Source organism: Eulemur rufifrons, chromosome 30 (genome assembly GCF_041146395.1).
Source record: "Eulemur rufifrons isolate Redbay chromosome 30, OSU_ERuf_1, whole genome shotgun sequence".
Classification (NCBI taxonomy): Eukaryota; Metazoa; Chordata; class Mammalia; order Primates; family Lemuridae; genus Eulemur; species Eulemur rufifrons.
The window spans coordinates 129,046,526-129,064,497 of NC_091012.1; the positions used below are offsets into that span (position 1 = coordinate 129,046,526).

A 17,972-nucleotide genomic window follows, 5' to 3' on the forward strand; every position below is an offset into this window, starting at 1 on the left:
TGCTTTCTCACAAACTGTGGTCATTCAGGAGTTACTTAGCGGCTTCTCGGAGCAGAGTGGGAAATTGATACTTGACAGGGTATTGTCCCCAACTTCAAAATTGTTTTAACTTTGTCACAGTGACGCACATAGCCAGCTACTTGTGGCAACAAGATTGCCTTACTCTTCTTTGTCTTTCAAAATTTGGGTAGGTGTAGTGCTCTGCTGAGGGTTTCTCGACTAATCGGCAAAATGGCAGCATCTCTTTAAAGTTAATAGCGCATTATTCAAAATTATGAGTAATTCTGAATAACAGTGTTCTTCAGACAACTTATTAAGACATTTTATTGGTCTGCCATAAAAATAGCCTGTTAAGCCAGTTACCTTAGTGAATTCTGGTACCTTGTGTTTTGATATGATTATGTTTCCAAGGGAGGCCAGTTCTTCCAGGGAAATGTGATATTTGAAGTGATTTTGAGGAAGTAGATTTTCTTTTCCCTATGTCAGTGATCGAATCATTTAAATGCTGAGAGGGACTGGATTCCAAGAGTGGTATAAAATTACCAGCTAGCTTTACATTTATAAGACTAATAAGTAGAATTATGCTCAAAAGCTACCTGTGGCTTTTTAAAATTCCTGCTTTAAAAACAACCGTAGCAAGCACTTTGATCCTTGGAAAGAAGTACTGATTTTGAATATGTAAGGTTTATGGTCCCCCACGGAGTAGCAGAAAGATCACAAAGGTCTTGCTTGATAGAATTATGAAAGAGCTCTGAAATAAGCTATAAAAGACAGATGACTGTTCTCTATCCCTGTAGTCACCAAAACTGTAGAGTGGAAAGCTTGGGCCTTATTTTTGGTGAGTAATGTCTCAGCTTTGAAAGTCTTTTCATCAGCAAGAGAGTTCTTGTGTGTTGGCCACTGGACGCCCACAGTGGAGACACATTCCCCATCTAAAGGGAATTTTAATGCATCAAAAATGACTTCTCACGTGTAATGCAAGGGGAGGTACATGCGTGCCAAAATAGGGAAATATTACACCAGGGACTCCATCAGAATCTCCCAAAGAAAGAGTGTGTTGAGTTTTCATTCATTGTTTCTGGTATAAATATCCATATCCATATATCAGTATGTACATGTGAATATGCATGTATGACTGGCACTTTCTTTTAGCATTTTACTACCCTAATTGAAAATTACTTAGATCCTCCTCTTTAGAAGCCACCAATTAGCTTGGAAATACATAGTAAGAGGGGCTCTGATATGACAGGGAGTTATTTCAAGACATAAACCCCCTAACAATTTATCTCATAATTAGCATCCCTGAGGAGAAAAAAATTCACAAAGAAAACACATGTATAATTCATTATTGCATATCATATTTCCCAAGTAATTGGCTTGAGGAGGCATGAATTTTGCATTGCAAAATAATGCAGGGGTGTTTGGGGGATAATAAAAAAGGGGTCTCATTTTGGTGAGGAAATTCCCCTGCATGCAATTACTTTTTGCAAAACAGAGCAGTTCTGTAAAGAAATCTCAGCTGGTCGGTGCAGAGCTCTGGGTCGGGTGGATGTGGTGGAGCTTTTCCCCATGGATGCTCCAGAGGTGGCCGAGCCTGCTGGGAGAGGCAGAGGTTTCTGGCAACTTCTTGGCCTAGAGCCCTTCCCTCCCATGTTCCTCTGAAGGATTTTTTTCCACAGGCAGAAACTGGCTAGAACAGGAGGAAGGGTCGTTATTGTTGTTTTTTTAACAGCTTTATTGAGGTATAACTTACATATCATAAAAGCACTCATTGGAAGTGCATAATTCAGTGGTTTTTAGTAAATTTGCTGAGTTGTGCAGCCATTGCCACAGTCCCGTGTTTGAACATGTCCATCACCCCGAGAAGATTCCTGGGCCCCTTTGCACTCGGTCCCCAGTCTCCACCCAGCCCACCACTGATCTACTTTCTGCTTGTGTCGCTTTGCCCATTCTGGATATTGGTACACTTGGAATGAATACAATATGTGGGTTTTTGCATCTAGCAGCTTTCACTGTGTGTGATGTTTTCGAGGTTCATCTGTGCTATAGCATGCGTGGGTATTTCATTCCTCTTATGGCTAAATAGTATTCCATCACATGGATAGGCCACATTTTGTTTATCCATTTACCAGTTAATGGTCATTTGGTTTGTTTCCACTTTTTGGCTATCGTGAATAACGCTGCTGGGAACATTCGCCTGTGAGCCTTTGTATGAATGTATGTTTTCGTCCCTCTTGGGTAGATACCTAGGAGGAACTCAAGACGGGAGCTCTGTTCTGGTTTGTGGCTGTAAACATCTGTGGTTCAAATCCTGGCTCGGCCACTTGCTTAGTTGTGTGACCTTGGGCATGTTACCTAATGTCTAGGTGCCCCAGTTTCTTCATAAGTAAAATGGAAATGTTCCTAGTACCCACCTCAAGGGGTTTTTGTGAGGATTAAATGGGTTAATATTGCTGGGGTGCTTTGACCAGTACCTGGCACATAGCAAGTACAATTGAAGTGTTTGTTAATTAAATAAATAAAATAAATACTAAGTTGCACTTAGAAGTCACAGTTTATCAGAGGTGGAAGGAGCCTTTGAGAGACTTGAGTTTACGTACATAACTGACGTGTTAAACCTGTTGGACCCAAAGGGTGTAATCATGAAAGCCTTGGGGGTTTTCTCTCTCATGGCTCCTTTCCACCCTGCCAGGGCAAGAGTCCTTTCCCATGACTTTTCCAGCCACCCTCAGATAGCAAAGAGAAGGTCATAGTGCCACTTTGAGGAGCAAACGCAGTCTGAATTCAGTAATTGAAAGGGTTCAGGCTAATATACTAACCAATGCTCTGGTCCTTGTTCAAAGGCCGGACTCCTCTCCCCTCTTCCTGTGGGCAGCAACCTGGGGTCAGGGTCCCTGTGTCAGCTTTTTCTCCCTCCTCACCAGCTGCAGAAGGAATGGACAGGGATAAGGAAAGTTGTCACTTGACTAGCACTGTTGTAAGCTGGCTTGTGTGCCCTGGGCCTGGCTGATGTTTACTGTTCATTTTCTGTACTGCCCTCCAAATATAACTCCCATGGCATGGCAGGGGCCTGTCCTTTGGCTGACTGCAGCCCCGCCCCCTGTAGTCATTTACCGCTCACATTCTATCCACCCCTCCATTTCTTCCCACTGAAGGATTCAGGCCCTGGAAGAGTTCCTTTAAGCAGATTCCTTTTACAAAGGCCCTAAACCAATTATCTCTACACCAAGTCCCACATCCGGTGTTTGGGGTTCATGCATCTTCAACCCACTGTTGAGAGGGTTCAGCAGTATATCCCCAGACCATTATGGTCCCCTGTCTGCTGCTGTAAGCTGCTTTTATTCCCTTGGGATCCAGTCCTCTGTGCAACTTATCTACAGGGGACACAAACATACAGTGCTCTGAGCCAGCCCAGTGAAGACCCCTTCAAAGGCTTGGGGTTAGGAAGAAGCAGTACCCCCTCCCATAAGGCCCATTCCATGGGCCGGGCAAGTAGTGTAGCCCCCAGGGCCATGGAAAGCTGTGCCTTACTATTTTCTGTATTTCATTAATATTTTGAAATGCGAGCTCTAACAGTAGGGCCTATGGAAGATGCTAGCACATGTGGCATCCTTTCAAGCACAATGATCCTGAGTTGACATTGAGTTGAGTCACCATGGGCCCATACCCTTCTAGGGACAGTCCTGCCTCAACTCCTCTAACTTGAAAGAGAGTACACAGCTCAGCACAGTATGCTCTAAAGAAACTGCCTCAGCAAGCCCCCGCACCCTGAGTCTCTACTCTCTCAACTCTTTTAACCCCTTGATCTGGATGGGAGGTCCCTGGGCTTCAGTGAGAAAGCATCGCCCTGTGCCATGTGTTTTCTTTGCTGGTGATCTGACAATCCTGCTTAGACAATTTCCAGGATGCCCCATGGATTTTAAGCCCCAGGGGGGCTGAGTCTGTACCTGTCGCTCTCCTGGGCACCCTGTTCTGAATGCTGCACCATTCTACTGGTGTAGGTGCCTAGGAACCATGGTTTAAGCTTCTAGATTTGGGGGATCATTTCAATAAATAACTAATGTGGATGTTGCTAAGTCCTTTTATTAGGTCATTAAATATGAAATGTCCAATTTCAAATCAAAGGTATAGTTTATTATGTCTCAAACAAGAAGCAGTACAATTAAAGTATGTGCCTAAACTTTCAACACAGTTTTGCCATCTTAACAGTAGCTTGTTTATGCCAGCAGCGAAGAAGCCTGGAGAGCAGGTGGCAATGAAATCACGAAAGGTATTTTCCACAGCTTGTTGAGAACTGAATATTTTTCCTTTCGAGAAGTGGTCCAAAGCTTGGATGAACTGGTAGTCAGTTGGTGCAAGTTCAGGTGAATATGGTAGATGATGACAGACTTTCCAAGTCCAACTTCTGTAGTTTGAGCAGTGTTGTTTGTGCGACATGTGGTCCCATGTTGTCTGGCAAGAGGATTGGCCTGTCTGTTGACCAATCTCAGTGGCTTAATTGCAAGCATTCTCATCATTTCATCCAATTGGTTGCAGTAGACATCTGCTGTGATCGATTGACCAGGTTTCATGAAGCTGTAGTGGATAATACCAGCACTGGACCACCAAACAGACACTATTAGCTTTTTTTGATGAATATTTGGTTTGGGACTGTGTTTCGGCACTTCATCTTTATCCGAGAAGATTTCTCTTCTGACACTCGTTTAATTCATCCAGTACCCATCTATCCAACTTCTTCACCTTGCCTATTTGTTTCAAATGGTCCAATATTGTTGGAATAGTAACGTCAAACCTTGCTGCTAATTCACACGTAGGTTGAGATGGATTCACTTCCACTACAGCTTTCAGCTCATCATTATCCACCTTGGTCTCAGGTCACCCACATGGCTCATTTTCAAGATTAAAATCATCAGAATGGAACTTCTCAAACCATCGGCGTACTGTGCGTTCATTAGCCACATCCTTCTCAAACACTTCGTTGATACTTCGAGCTGTCTGCGCTGCATTGGTTCCACAATGGAACTCATATGCAAAAATAACACGAATTTTTGACTTATCCATGATTTCACAAAAATTCCCCTCCCCAAAAAAACTTTGAAAGATAATCATAAGCCAAACCATGCATTTGAAAGAATGAGGATGTCCCTTCACAATAAAAATAAGTGTCAAAGTGAAATGTCAGAGATATCAACTGTCAAACTTGGTACTTAAGGAAATCGGACATTTCATACTTAATAACCTAATAAAAGAGTAGTGTTCACTATGGCTCTATCTAAAGAACATCTCCAAATTTAGCATTAAGCCGACTAAATAAATAGGCTCCAATTACAAACAGTTGTACAAAGATGGACAGTTATTTGACCACGGTCAATTAGCTATGGCAATTTGGTTAGTACTATTTTCTATTACTTTGTAAATGTGTAGATGTATTCTCTTGCTCTTTTAAGAATTAAATTTAGTGATTGTATTAGTCAGGGTCCAGGCAGGAAAACAGAAATCGCTCCAGTTATTTTCATAGAGAGAATTTAATGGAAAGAACTGTTTACTGGGTACTGAAAACTGAAAAGGCAGAAAGGCAGCCGCGAGGTATCAGGAAGCAGCCTCCACCCCTAGAGTTTGGGGGGCAAATGGGAGGGCAGGATTAAAACTTTGAGGAGGTAGTGTCATTGGGCTAGAGCAAGTACCTCTGAGGAGCAAGATGAGGCTGGTTCAGGGAGTATGAGGTGACAAGCTGGAGACTGGAGTCAACTGAGTGTGCAAAGTGAAGCTCACTCACAGGCACAGTGAGCACACAGGGAGAGGATCGAGCCCCCTCTCCCTCTTCTGTCCTTCTGGGATCTCTCTCTAGCACTGCCTAGTTGCAAAGCCTGCCAGGGAGCTGCAGGCAAAGCAGAAATGTGGTTTGCAGAGTCCCAGTCTCAGCATCACAGATCAGAGCAAGCAGAGCTGATGATAGCTAAATAAACAGCACAGTCTCAAATCTTTCCTTAATTAATGAATTATGAATGTGTTAAAAGGCACATTCCCTGCCAAGACCTTTCTCTCTGTTCACAGCGGCAAGAGCCTGTAGGGGATATTATGTGACCAGAAGTTCCCTTCCTAGGGTTCCTAGATTTCCTAATAGCACCTTAAGTGTGATGAGCCTCCATCTTGCCCAGCTCAACAACCCACTGAACACTTCCCCACTGGAGACCAAAGCCATCATTTGTGCTCACTGATACAACCCAATTTATATTTGTATTTAAGTCAGTTGGAATTAAATAAAATTAAAAATTATAATAATTTAAAATTCATTTCTTCAGTCTCACAGGCCCAACCATGATATGTGGCCAGTGGCTACCATATTGGAATGCACAGACTAGAACATTGCCATCATTGCTGAACATTCTATTGGTCACAGCTGTCTTAGAGTCTTTAAAATGCTCATAGGAAGGAAAAACGCTAATAATACATTGGATCTTCTAGAAGAAGGTGTAGGGGTAGCTTCTCCAAACTTTCTTTTTAGCCAATGTGCCCTTTGTTTTCATTGGTTAAAACTCAGGAAACCTGCTCTGGTTGTGTGATCTTGAGACAGGCCCCTTTCATTTCCGGGCATCAGTGTTGCTGTATTCATGCTTGACCAAGGTCATCTCTGGGTTTGCTGTCTTCTTCAAAACCTCTTTGCCAGCCCACAGCACCTGCTGTCACTCCCACATGTCCCCTTTCCTTGGGCTGAGTTTCAAGGAAAACCAAAGATTTTACTCCAGAGCCCTGATTGACCTCCCTGCTGCTGTGGCTAATCACCACCTTCGTGTTGGCAGCTTCTAGTGGCTCGTGACCCCCAGGAGAATGTCCAAAGGCAGACCTTGGGAACACACAGCTTGCCATTTGGGTTGCACCCTTGCCACTGCCTCCTTAGTTGTTCCCACGCCTTGCCCTGTGTCAAAGATCGCTGTTCCTGGACTCACTCTCTACTCCATGCTCGGGAGCTCTTCCCCTTGTCTGGGTCCTCCCATCCCTTTGTCCACGGCTGGAACCTTCGCAGCAGGAGCCTGCTTCGCTGACAGCCCTAGCTGCCACCCCTTTGAATGGCTTTACCCAGGCTGCTCCCTGCCAATCCCTGAGCCTAGGAAGGGTGCTAGAACCCATGTGGGACTCTTCCAGTAGGCAGCTTTTGGCCCCAGACTCCCTGGTGGCCTGGCTAGAGCTGCTCTGCCATCTTAGACTCTTCCAACCCAATTCTTCCTTCCCCCCTGCTTTCTTTCCCCTCCTTTCCCAGGCATTAGACCCACATCTCAGTCTGATGGCTTGCCCAGCCCGTCCTGCTCCTGACCCCTTTGTCCTTCAGAGACCTTCTCCCCCAAAAATATCTTGTATGTCTAATCTTGTCCTGGCATTTTCTCCTTGGAGATCAAAGTGGATGCAGCCACAGATTTCCCTGCCTTGAACCAGGCAGAATCAAGCACCTTTTCAATGTTCTCGTAGCCTTCTGCATATGCCTCTGTCATAGCACTTACCATGTTTTACCATCACTGTCGCCACCACCATCATGTCTGGTTTCTCTGCTAGGCACTCCAAGATCAGGCTCTGTTTCTCACATTCTGGTTTCCCTGTGTTTGGCAGGCACTGGTAATTGGGAATTGGGCCCATTTTTCCTTTGAGAGGCTAAGCAATCCTCTTGATGTGACTAGTATTAAAGGAAGGCATGTTGCATGTCTCTGCTTAAAGAAAGATGCAACTGTATTATTTATGCATGGGACAAGCATCCATCTGTCACTAAAGAGGCAGTTCAGTTCACACACTTGTTTACTAATAATCCGTTTAGTTTCATTTTGCTTTGAGATGGAAGTCTTGCTGTGTTGCCTGGGCTGGCCTCGAACTCCTAGGCTCAAGCGATCCTTCCCACTTAGCCTCCTGAGTAGCTCAGATTACAGGCCGCGCTTAGTTTTTAAGCAATATGGTGCCTATAATCTTTGTTTGTTTCCTTTCCAAATAGGCACTCTGCAGTACATGGCCCCTGAGATTATCGATCAAGGACCTCGCGGGTATGGTGCCCCAGCTGATATCTGGTCCCTGGGCTGTACCATCATCGAGATGGCCACCAGCAGGCCTCCGTTCCACGAGCTCGGCGAGCCGCAGGCAGCAATGTTCAAAGTAAGACATGTATGGCAATTTAGGTTGCTGGTGTTGAGGGAAATATTATATTATTTTTTTAAAAATCTCCTCTCAACCCAGAAAACCTCTCCACAAAGGTAGGAGAGAAGGAAGAGTTTTATTATTGAATAAGCATTAAACCAAAAGGTGAGGCATGTCACAGGCAATCTGCCAAGATGACAAAGACAGAAATGGTACCCAGTCACATAGCCAAGCAGATGCAATCTATTACATCTGTGTTCTCAAGGGAAGCAGTAACTAGTCCTCAGGTGAGAGGAATTGACAGCACCATTTGTCACACATAGCTCACCTTAGACATACCTGGTAATTGGGGTGACCATTTGCATTCGCTATTTGCTTTATCCACAGGAAAAAACAAACTTTTCACCTCCTTAAGGCAGGAGGTAGTTCTGGAGTGATGCCCAGTGAAGGTTGAAAGCTACCCTCCCATAGAAACTGGGAGATAGAGGTGTTATCTTCTTTGATGATTTTTTTTTTTTTTTTTTTTTTTTTTTGAGACAGAGTTTCACTTTGTTGCCTGGGCTAGAGTGAGTGCCGTGCCATCAGCCTAGCTCACAGCAACCTCAAACTCCTGGGCTCAAGCGATCCTACTGCCTCAGCCTCCCGAGTAGCTGGGACTACAGGCATGCACCACCATGCCCAGCTAAATTTTTCTATATATATTTTTAGTTGGCCAGATAATTTCTTTCTATTTTTAGTAGAGACAGGGTCTCGCTCTTGCTCAGGCTGGTCTCGAACTCCTGACCTCGAGCGATCCACTCGCCTCGGCCTCCCAGAGTGCTAGGATTACAGGCCTGAGCCACCACGCCCGGCCTGATGATTACATTTCTAAGAGGTGGCTCCCAGGTCCTCATGAGAGACATTTCTGGCAAGAGGTTTATTTAGCTGTTAAAGAGATTTACATACATCTTAGAGACAGAACGTACAGTTGTGAGTTCTCTAAATTAAATGCTCTAATAAAAGGGTGGGTGCCTCTTCCATTATTTTCAACAGGGAGAATCCAGCCTCTTATTTTTCATTTGTATTTGCCCTTACACTGGGTAAGGCTTAAAGGCCATGGGGGTGTGTCTTGGAGGACAGATTTCTGCCTGAATTTTGGAGAGGTGGGACTTTGGGTATCGGATACTGTGTCCTTTATTATTCTAACAAGCTCCCAAAGCTAACAGGACGGGCGGTCCAAGTGCTGAGGCCAACACAGTGCAGATTGACCAATATGAGCAGGGGTTCTACTGGTGGGCAGTGGACATCTTGGAAAGGGACATGTTTGCTTGTGACCCCACAGGAAACTGATGCCTGGGCAGCCCTGTGTGCCAAGGTCAGGTTTGCGGCTTCTGGCTCCATGCATACTTAGAAATATAGAAGGGGCTCTATCCCCAAGAGTCCGTTACCAGCACTGACCTTCTGGGGAGAAATTTTGTTTGCCCTGAGAGAGTGGAGTCACAAACGGCCAATGGCCATTATGTATGAGTGATGAGGCCACAATGCGTTGATGTACCTGATAGAATGTGATTCCAGAGACCTACTCCCAGCTTCTCTGCCAAATGTGGCAGCTTCGCAGCCTTGAGGCCTGTGTCTTTGCCAAGCCCTCCAGCTCTGCCTCTCAGGCAGAAAGAACCGAGAGGCGTGAGCGCAGGTGTCTGCCCCTGAGGGGAGCACAGCGTGTTCCGTGGATCGGGTGCTCTGTGCTGTGGGTGCCTTGGCTACACTCCTCAGCCTGGCCAGCCCCCTGCAGAAGGTTCTAAGAGCTTCTCACCTTCATAACAGCTGCTCAGGCAGCTCCAAGGCCAAGACCTCAAGTTGACAAGAGTCTTCTGACACCTGCAATCTCAGCAGGATCCTGAACACCAGTGCTGGAAGACAGCAATAACCTTCCTCAGCACTTTGACTATGCACAAATGGACCCAGTTGGGGCCATTGAAAATCTTACCGGTGGCTTCCATCACCTTGGAGTAAATAGCAGCTGGTGCCGAGAAGCACATGGGGCCCACCTGAGCCATGGCTGGCTGCTGTCTGATCTGCTGCCGACTTCCTGTGAAACTCAGGAAACCCGGCTGAAGTTCTGTGACTTTCTCAATTCATCCACAGGCATGGGTGACCCGCCCCCATCCCCTTCCTTCCTCCTGTTTTTGGTTAGCTAATTAGCTGAGCATAGTCTTTGAAAATATATTGACTTTTTTAGATGGTATGTGAGGTCAGTTTGTATTGCAAATGAGAAAGTTTTTATTAAATAATGTCCCCTGTGTTATTTATTTCTGGGATCCTAGAATCTTCCAGAAAAATTTCCAGAAACTTCTGGGCATTATCTAAAACAAAGGGAACTGTTCTTCTCCCAGGGAGACTGTTATGGGTTTAATTGTGTCACCCAAAATGACATATGGAAGTCCTAACCCCCAGTACCTCAAAATGTGACCTTATGTGGAAATAGGGTCTTTACAGAGCTACTCAAGTTAAAATGGGGCCCCAATCGAGTATGGCTGGTGGTCTTATAAAACGGGGAGATTTGGACATAGAGATAGACATGCACAGAGGAACATGTGAAGATAACACAGGGCACTGCCATGGGAAGGCAGAGGACGGGGAGATGCAGCTACCAGCCATGGAGTGCCAGAGATGGCTTTCGGGTCACCAGGAGCTAGAAGAGGCAAGGGAGGAGTCTCTGCAGGCTTCAGAGAGAGCCTGGCCCTGCCAACACCTTGATCTTGGACTTCCAGCCTCCGGAACTGTGAGAAAAGAAATGTCTGTTGTTTAAGCCACCAAGTTTGTGTCACTCTGTTATGGCAGCCCTAGGAGACCAGTGCAGGGAGCTTTTGGGTAACAGTCCTGGCAGGTGTCAGCTGCCCACATCTCTCTTTTCTCTGAGAGCCAGAGGAGTAGCTACCCATTTCCTTTTTAGTTCTCATCCTGAATTGTTGCCTCTGCATCCCACTGCCCACGGGACTGCCGACTTGTTTCCTGACTGCTCAGGCAAGGGGTGCAACCTATAATGCACCCTGCATTTCAGATCAGGTCTAGCATTTCAAGTTCTCCAAATCTGCAGCTCTTGAGCTGTCCATCCTGGCCACGAGAGCAGTGTGGTGGAGATGGTTCATGTCTGCCTGGTCACGGGCCTTGGGGATGTGACGTCGGGAGGCCCTGTAGTCTGCTCTCGACAGCCCCGTATCTCGTTCAGCGGGCAAGGGAGGCTGAGGCAGCCCCCAGGAGTGCTGAGGAGCTGGGGGTGGGTGCGCATCTGGAGGACAGAATGGCTGCCACCCCTGGATTGTTGGGCGGGCTTGGGAAGGACATGAGGAAGACTGAACCTTAGGATGACAACTCCTAAAAAGACTAGAGAGCCACCCCTAGTAGGAACAATTACGCAGGAGGGGGTTATGCAAGATTTGTCATGGAAGCATTCCTATATCACATCGAGATGTGACGGCTTAGAACCAGCTCTTGCTCCTTTGTGGGTCACAGGGACAGAGAGCCTTTATCAGGACAGTGATTAGCTGGCCAGAAGTGGGAAGTGAAGCCGAATTTCTAGCAGGAGCCCTAACAGGAAAGGACACCACCCCTACCCTGCCAGCTATACCCTGTGGGGAGGGGCCATGGCTTTGCTGTAGATGGTTAATTTCTTGTCTGTGACTTAGTGGCTTCAAGGTTTCATCTGCTGATGGTTTAGAGCTGGAGGTTGGGAATCTGGGCTGTGGACATAGGGAGACTGAGCGGAGTGAGAGGTGTCTCTTGGGAACTCTGTATATCAGGGAACAAGATAAGAGATGCCTTTGAATGCCCTCAGAGGATGTCCTGCCCCAGGCTGTGGCCCAAGTCCCGTCTCAGTTATCTTTCAGTTATCTTCTGCCGTGTAGCAAACCACCCCAAAACTTTAGAGGCTTAAAGCAATGGCTTTTTATTTGTCACAATTCTGTGAGTTGACTGTTGGTTCTTCTGCTGGTCTTGCCTGGGCTCAGTCATGTGGTTTCAGCCAGGTGGTGGCGTGGCTGGAGCAGCATGGTCAGAGAGGGCCTCTCCCGCATGGCTGGATGACACCTGGGATGGCTGGGGTGTTCTCTCCACGTGGTCATTCTTCTTGGGCTTCCTCCCTGCGTAGTGGTCTCAGGGCTCCAGGAGGACTAGAGCAGGAACTGCAAGGCCTCGGCTCTGAAACTGTCACAATACCACTTCTGCCAAGCTCAGGGTCAAAGCAATCAGAAGAGGCCAGCCAAGCTTTCAGGGATGGGGAAATAGATTCCACCTGTGGATGGCAAGAGCAAGAACAGAACATTGCAAAGGGGTATGGACAGAGGTGCGAGTCATTGAGGCTGTCATGCTCCTTCTCCAGCCCCTCAGGGGACAGCAGCTATGTAGGGGCTTAATATTGAAGACACGGACATCTGAGTTCACCTGAGGCCTCACTGACACATCATTACCTCTCCCTTACATGCAGGTGGGGATGTTTAAGATCCACCCTGAGATTCCGGAAGCCCTTTCAGCTGAAGCCAGAGCCTTCATTTTATCCTGTTTTGAGCCTGACCCCCACAAACGTGTCACTGCCGCCAAGCTACTCAGAGAGGGCTTCTTAAGACAGGTGAACAAGGGCAAGAAGAACCGAATTGCCTTCAGGCCCTCAGGTGAGGCCTACCTGGACAGCTGGGGTGACACCCTAGCCAGGTGAACACTGGGGCCCCCAGCTTCTCTGTCATTCTCCATAGTGACAGGCTGAGGGGCCCGTTTTTGAGAAGAATGGCAGGGATTGCGCAGTAGGTTTGGAGTTTGTCATAGACCTAACTAGTAAATGTCCCTCGATTTCCTGACAGAAGTACAGGGAGCCTTATGGGTGACAGCAACACACTCGCTCTTGTTATAGTCTTTCCTTTGGTATTAGGAAGAGCGGGGAAGTGAGAGGTGCCCTGGCTGGATTTTGTGTCTTGCCACTTTCAGAACCTGGGGCTTCATTTTTGGGGCCTGGCCTGTCATCCTGTGCTGACCCTGACCTTGATTAAAGTGTGAGTCAGGGAGGTTAGCCTGTGGTACCTGTCCTGCAGGCCACCAAAGCCCAGTGATACCTTGTGGGCAATGACAATTAGAGTGGCCTCTGAAAAGGAAGCAGCTTGTCCTCCTTTCCCTGGTATGGATGGGGGTTGGAAGCCACAACAGAGTGGCTCAGCAACTTGCTCTGCAGAGTGTGACCCCAACTCCCTGCCTCTGAGTAGAAATGTAGTCTGGGTGCCATCCCAGACCTGCGTTTCCCCAGGATCTGGGTGATTGCTGGCACCACCTGGTTAGAGCAGCGCAGGCTTACTGAGCCCCTGGGTGGGTCACTTGGGCCTGAGGGGCCGCCAGAGGCTCAGCCCCAACCCTGCCCCCTCTGAGCCTCTCCTCCCTGCTGTCCCCTGACAGAGGGTGCCCGGGGCACCATCCTGGCCCTGCATGCGTTGGGGGAGCCCACGGGCAGCAGCAGCGAGCACGGCTCCATCTCCCCAGACTCAGACGCCCAGCCCGACATGTTCTTTGAGAAGGCCCGGGTGCCCAAGCACCAGCTCAGCCGCCTTCTCAGGTACGCCAGGTCCCCGCCAGGTCCCCATCCTTCCGCCCAGGGCCGTGAAGGTGCTGGCACTGCTCAGCGGCAGAATACCCCCAGGTCAAAACCAGATGGCCGCTCCTGTTCTCTAGCTATCCGTTCCCGTTGTCTCCCCAGCCTCACCCCTCCCCTATCTCCCTTCTTTCCCCCTTCCCCCTCCCGACTTTCCCTCCTCCTCTTCCCTCACCTTTCCCTGCCTGTTCTCCTCCCCAGTAACTTCGCCCCCTCCCCCCTCCTGGAGGCCCTGTCCCCACCCCTCCCTCTCCCGCTCTTCCCCCTCCCAACGCCGGTGCCATGGGAGTTGGATAGAACACCGCAGCTCTGCCCTTCCTCCTGCAGTCTCATCTTCCTGAGAGCGGGCACTGCAACGTTGTAGTCACCTCTTAGTCGCTTCCCCATGGCGTCCTAATGTGGTATGCTTCCCGGAGACAGTGCTCCTGGACGTACGGGGATTGTCACATGTGTTTGTCCCCAGTGTTCCCGATGAGAGCTTGGCTTCAGAAGACCGGAATGCAGGCTCATCCCCGGAGGACAGGGACCCAGGACTCTTCCTGCTGCGCAAGGACAGCGAGCGCCGTGCCATCCTGTACAAGATCCTTTGGGAGGAACAGAACCAGGTGGCTTCCAACCTGCAGGAGTGCGTGGCCCAGGTATGGACAGGGGAGGGCGCCTGTTGGTTCCGCCCGCTCTGCCTGGTTCAGGTCCCCAAACGGGTCTGAACAGGGACCTCGGTTCCTGCTACCCTGGGACATTTGCATAGTTACAGTGATCACCCTAAGCATTTCCCAACATCCTTCCCTTCCCCAACATAACAGAAGAAAATACAAAGAAAAAGAAAACCGGTCCCCTGAAACAGGAAATTTGTAGACACTGAGGTACTTCCAGGCATTCGTGGGGCAGTGCTGCCCCCTGGTGGAAAACCGGCCAGATGGCAACAGAGAGCCCGAAGGGCCTCGAGCCTTCTGTCAGCCGGGTTTTGAGCCCCGGAATTAACGCCCAGCTGTAGGACATGCTAGGGCTGCCCTCAGAGGCTGGGAGAACAGCCACTTTGGGAAGAATGGCTACGTGTGAAAACAGTTGGGTTTTAACTAGGACACGGCACTGGTGAAATGGTCCCCCTTCCTTATTCAGGGTGGGAAAGGTCCTTTTAGGAGGAGGCCGCTGTCCCGCCCTGAACTCTACCTTTTGACAAGGCTCGTTGATGGGGGTCCTTACACAGGGTTAAACAGAGGTGGGACCATTCACAGGGGGGCTTGGCTGTGAGGGTGGGTGCCCACCGGGGAGAAGGGACCAGAAGACCCTGACAGGAAAGAGATGGAGGGAATTATAGAGACCCATTCTCACTTGGGGACTCCACAATTTCACAGCAAATGGACAATCTAGTTTCCCATGATACGTTTTGAGTTTTCTATCCCTCCCTGTGACTCACTCAATGAAAATGGTGTATGTGTATCTCGTCAAGAGTTCAGAAGAGTTGCGTCTCTCAGTTGGCCACATCAAGCAAGTAATTGGGATCCTGAGAGACTTCATCCGCTCCCCGGAGCACAGGGCGATGGCGTCCACAATATCAAAGCTCAAGGTGGACCTGGACTTTGATAGCTCGTCCATCAGTCAGATTCACCTGGTACTGTTTGGCTTTCAGGATGCTGTAAGTGTTCCGTCTGGCCCTAGAGAACATGCCAGAGCATGGAATTCATTTACCACCTTCTCCCATAGCCCTCATATCTTACCTGTTTATACCTGAATCCTGAGTTTGGGCAGCTCCTTCTAGACACAGTATGTAGGTACAGGAAACGTCATCCGGGTGAACGGGCTGATTGCATTTGGCCATAATGAGCATGAGTCTAGGATTTGGGAACATGTAGCATCTGTCAGCAGAGCAGGTGGGAGTTTAAGCCTGTGCCCAAACAGATGTGAGTTCCTCCAGGCCTGAGACCACATCTGGTGCATCTTTGTGTCCCAAGCCTCCCCTGCAGAGCCAGCTTATCATTTTGTAGGTGCTCAATACATGCTTGTTGAGTAAGCAACGAAGAGGCCAGTGAGGTTGATCTGATCACTGTACCCACCTTCTAGACCCCAGCATGACTTAGGTCAGCTTAGAGGAAGACTCAGTTTTATTTTGGGCAGGAACCCCAGGGCGGCATGGGCTAACACTTTATCTCAGGCAGAGTGGAAGCAAATTAGAATAGTAAGAACTAGTATTTCTTGAAAGTGCAATGGACTGAAAATAGGGATTATTGTGATTTTTTCTTAGGTAAATAAAATTTTGAGGAACCACTTAATTAGGCCCCACTGGATGTTCGCAATGGACAACATCATCCGCCGAGCAGTGCAGGCCGCAGTCACCATTCTCATCCCAGGTAAGTGCCCTCTTTGCAATCAAGGTCAGCTTCGTGCTGTGGAAAAGACAAGAAATACCCTCTGCATTCAACAGTCGTTGCTTTCTCTTTTCCATCTTGGCTGTGTACTTCCTTGCAATTAAGTAGATGCTGTCATAGACCCCTTCCGGGGTTAAGATCCTGTGATTCTAAGAACATCTCATGGCGCCATATTAATGTGTTCCCTCAGCATAATGAAGGTGACCGAATATAGGCTAAACTCATGACCTAAAAAGGGACCATTGAGCCCAAGGGCAAGGACCTCCAGTCCTCTGGCATCTACTTCAGTGTGCACACTCATAGTTGAAAATGTAATGGCTCGGTTTCCTCTCTGGGAATCGTCGTGTGGTAGCTATGGAAATCTGGCTCTTGTAGACTCTTTTTGAAATGTTAGAGCAGCTTAATACCAACGTTGGTTCTCTTTCTGTGGTGACTTTCCCTGTGAAGGGAGGCTTTGAAACCAATCTGTTGTCATCGCCAGTTAGTTACGCTCCCAGTAAAAGTTTGGGTCCCTCAGACAGGGGTCGTCGCAAAGGATGAAAAAATAGTAGGAAACAGAAATTAAAGTAATACACGGAGCCAAAGATACAGTTTATAAAGTAAAGATTTATGAAGATAGAATAAAGTAGGATGCCCAGAAGGTTACATCTCTTTTTGTGGAAATGTAACCAAGACTGAAGTTTTACACAGATAGCAAAGGTACAGGTTTTCGGTTGTCAAGGGTAACGAGATTTACATAATAATAGGTAGTTTGGTTTAGGGTCAAAGTCTTCTAAAAGGCTACTACAGATCCTTTAACTAACTCTATCTAGGTGAACAATGAGTTATAAAATCTTCTTAGGGCAGCATGTCTTATGATCAGCTCTCATCACCGGTGGCCTGGCTCTGTTGATCAGTTCCGTGGCTCTAGGCAAGACCTGTTTGTCTTTTAAAACAGGTGAGACCCGCACCTTGGAAAGCAGCTGTTTACTGACCATTGAGACGCCCTCCTGAGGCGAGGCAGCTTTTGATATTTGAACTAACCCATTTACATTTTCCTTTAGGGCAAATATTCAAACTAACACATTTACATTTTCCTTTAGGGCAAAGCCTTGCAAGACTTCTGAAATCATATCTGTCTCTAAAAATATATGGGGCATTTCTATAAATCAATATTTCTTAGGCTCAACAAAGGGAGGCTTTGAAACCAATCTGTTGTCATCGCCACTCCCCCGCTTCCTTTGGCTCCTCGCTGGCCGTCTCCTGCCTGCTCTCCCGAAAGCGCCTGGCCCCAGCGCGGCTTCCAAGAGAGACCTGGGAAAGCCTGGTGCTGAATTACTGTCCACTCCTAGCAGCAGCCTTCTGCTGTAAAAGGGTGCAAGCCTGGTTGGAAGCCTAGTCGTACCTTTTTAAAGCTGTCCTTGGCTAATTTACCATCTTTGAGCCTCAGTTTCTTCAACCGTAAACTGAGATGATGATATTTACACTGTGGAGAACGCAATGAAATAGCCTCCCCTCCTGTTGCGAAGTCAGCAGTCCCTGGATGGAGCGGCGTGTTGGCCAGGCTGGCCTCGGAACAGCCTCGTTTGCTGGCACCAGGCGTCAGCTACGCCAAGCCCCCACCTTGTTGAGATGCTGTCTTGCTAACTGTCATTCTTCTGTGATTTCACAGAGCTCCGAGCCCACTTTGAGTCTGCCTCCGAGACTGATGGGGTAGAGAAGGACCCAGCTGAGGTGGAAGAGGACTATCCCCCAGCAGGCCTGCCTGGCGGCCAGGCACACGTCACCTACAGAGAGAGTGGGCCTGGTTCAGCGATGGTCCAGGAGCCTCAGCACCACCAGCAGCACCTGAACCTCCAGCTGGGCCAGCTCAGACAGGAGACCAACAGGTGAGGACTTTTGGG

At 48.0% G+C, this 17,972-nt stretch overlaps 1 protein-coding gene across 1 annotated transcript in view; it reads left to right on the top strand.

Annotated features, from left to right (window-relative positions):
• MAP3K15 (mitogen-activated protein kinase kinase kinase 15) overlaps positions 1-17,972 on the top strand; it is a 122,847-nt gene that overhangs the window by 99,888 nt on the left and 4,987 nt on the right. Inside the window, exons 19-25 of the mRNA XM_069464088.1 lie at positions 7,976-8,133; positions 12,578-12,761; positions 13,531-13,687; positions 14,187-14,361; positions 15,174-15,359; positions 15,966-16,071; positions 17,741-17,957. Of these exons, the coding sequence (XP_069320189.1) occupies positions 7,976-8,133; positions 12,578-12,761; positions 13,531-13,687; positions 14,187-14,361; positions 15,174-15,359; positions 15,966-16,071; positions 17,741-17,957 (1,183 nt within the window). The remainder of the gene's footprint in view (positions 1-7,975; positions 8,134-12,577; positions 12,762-13,530; positions 13,688-14,186; positions 14,362-15,173; positions 15,360-15,965; positions 16,072-17,740; positions 17,958-17,972) is intronic.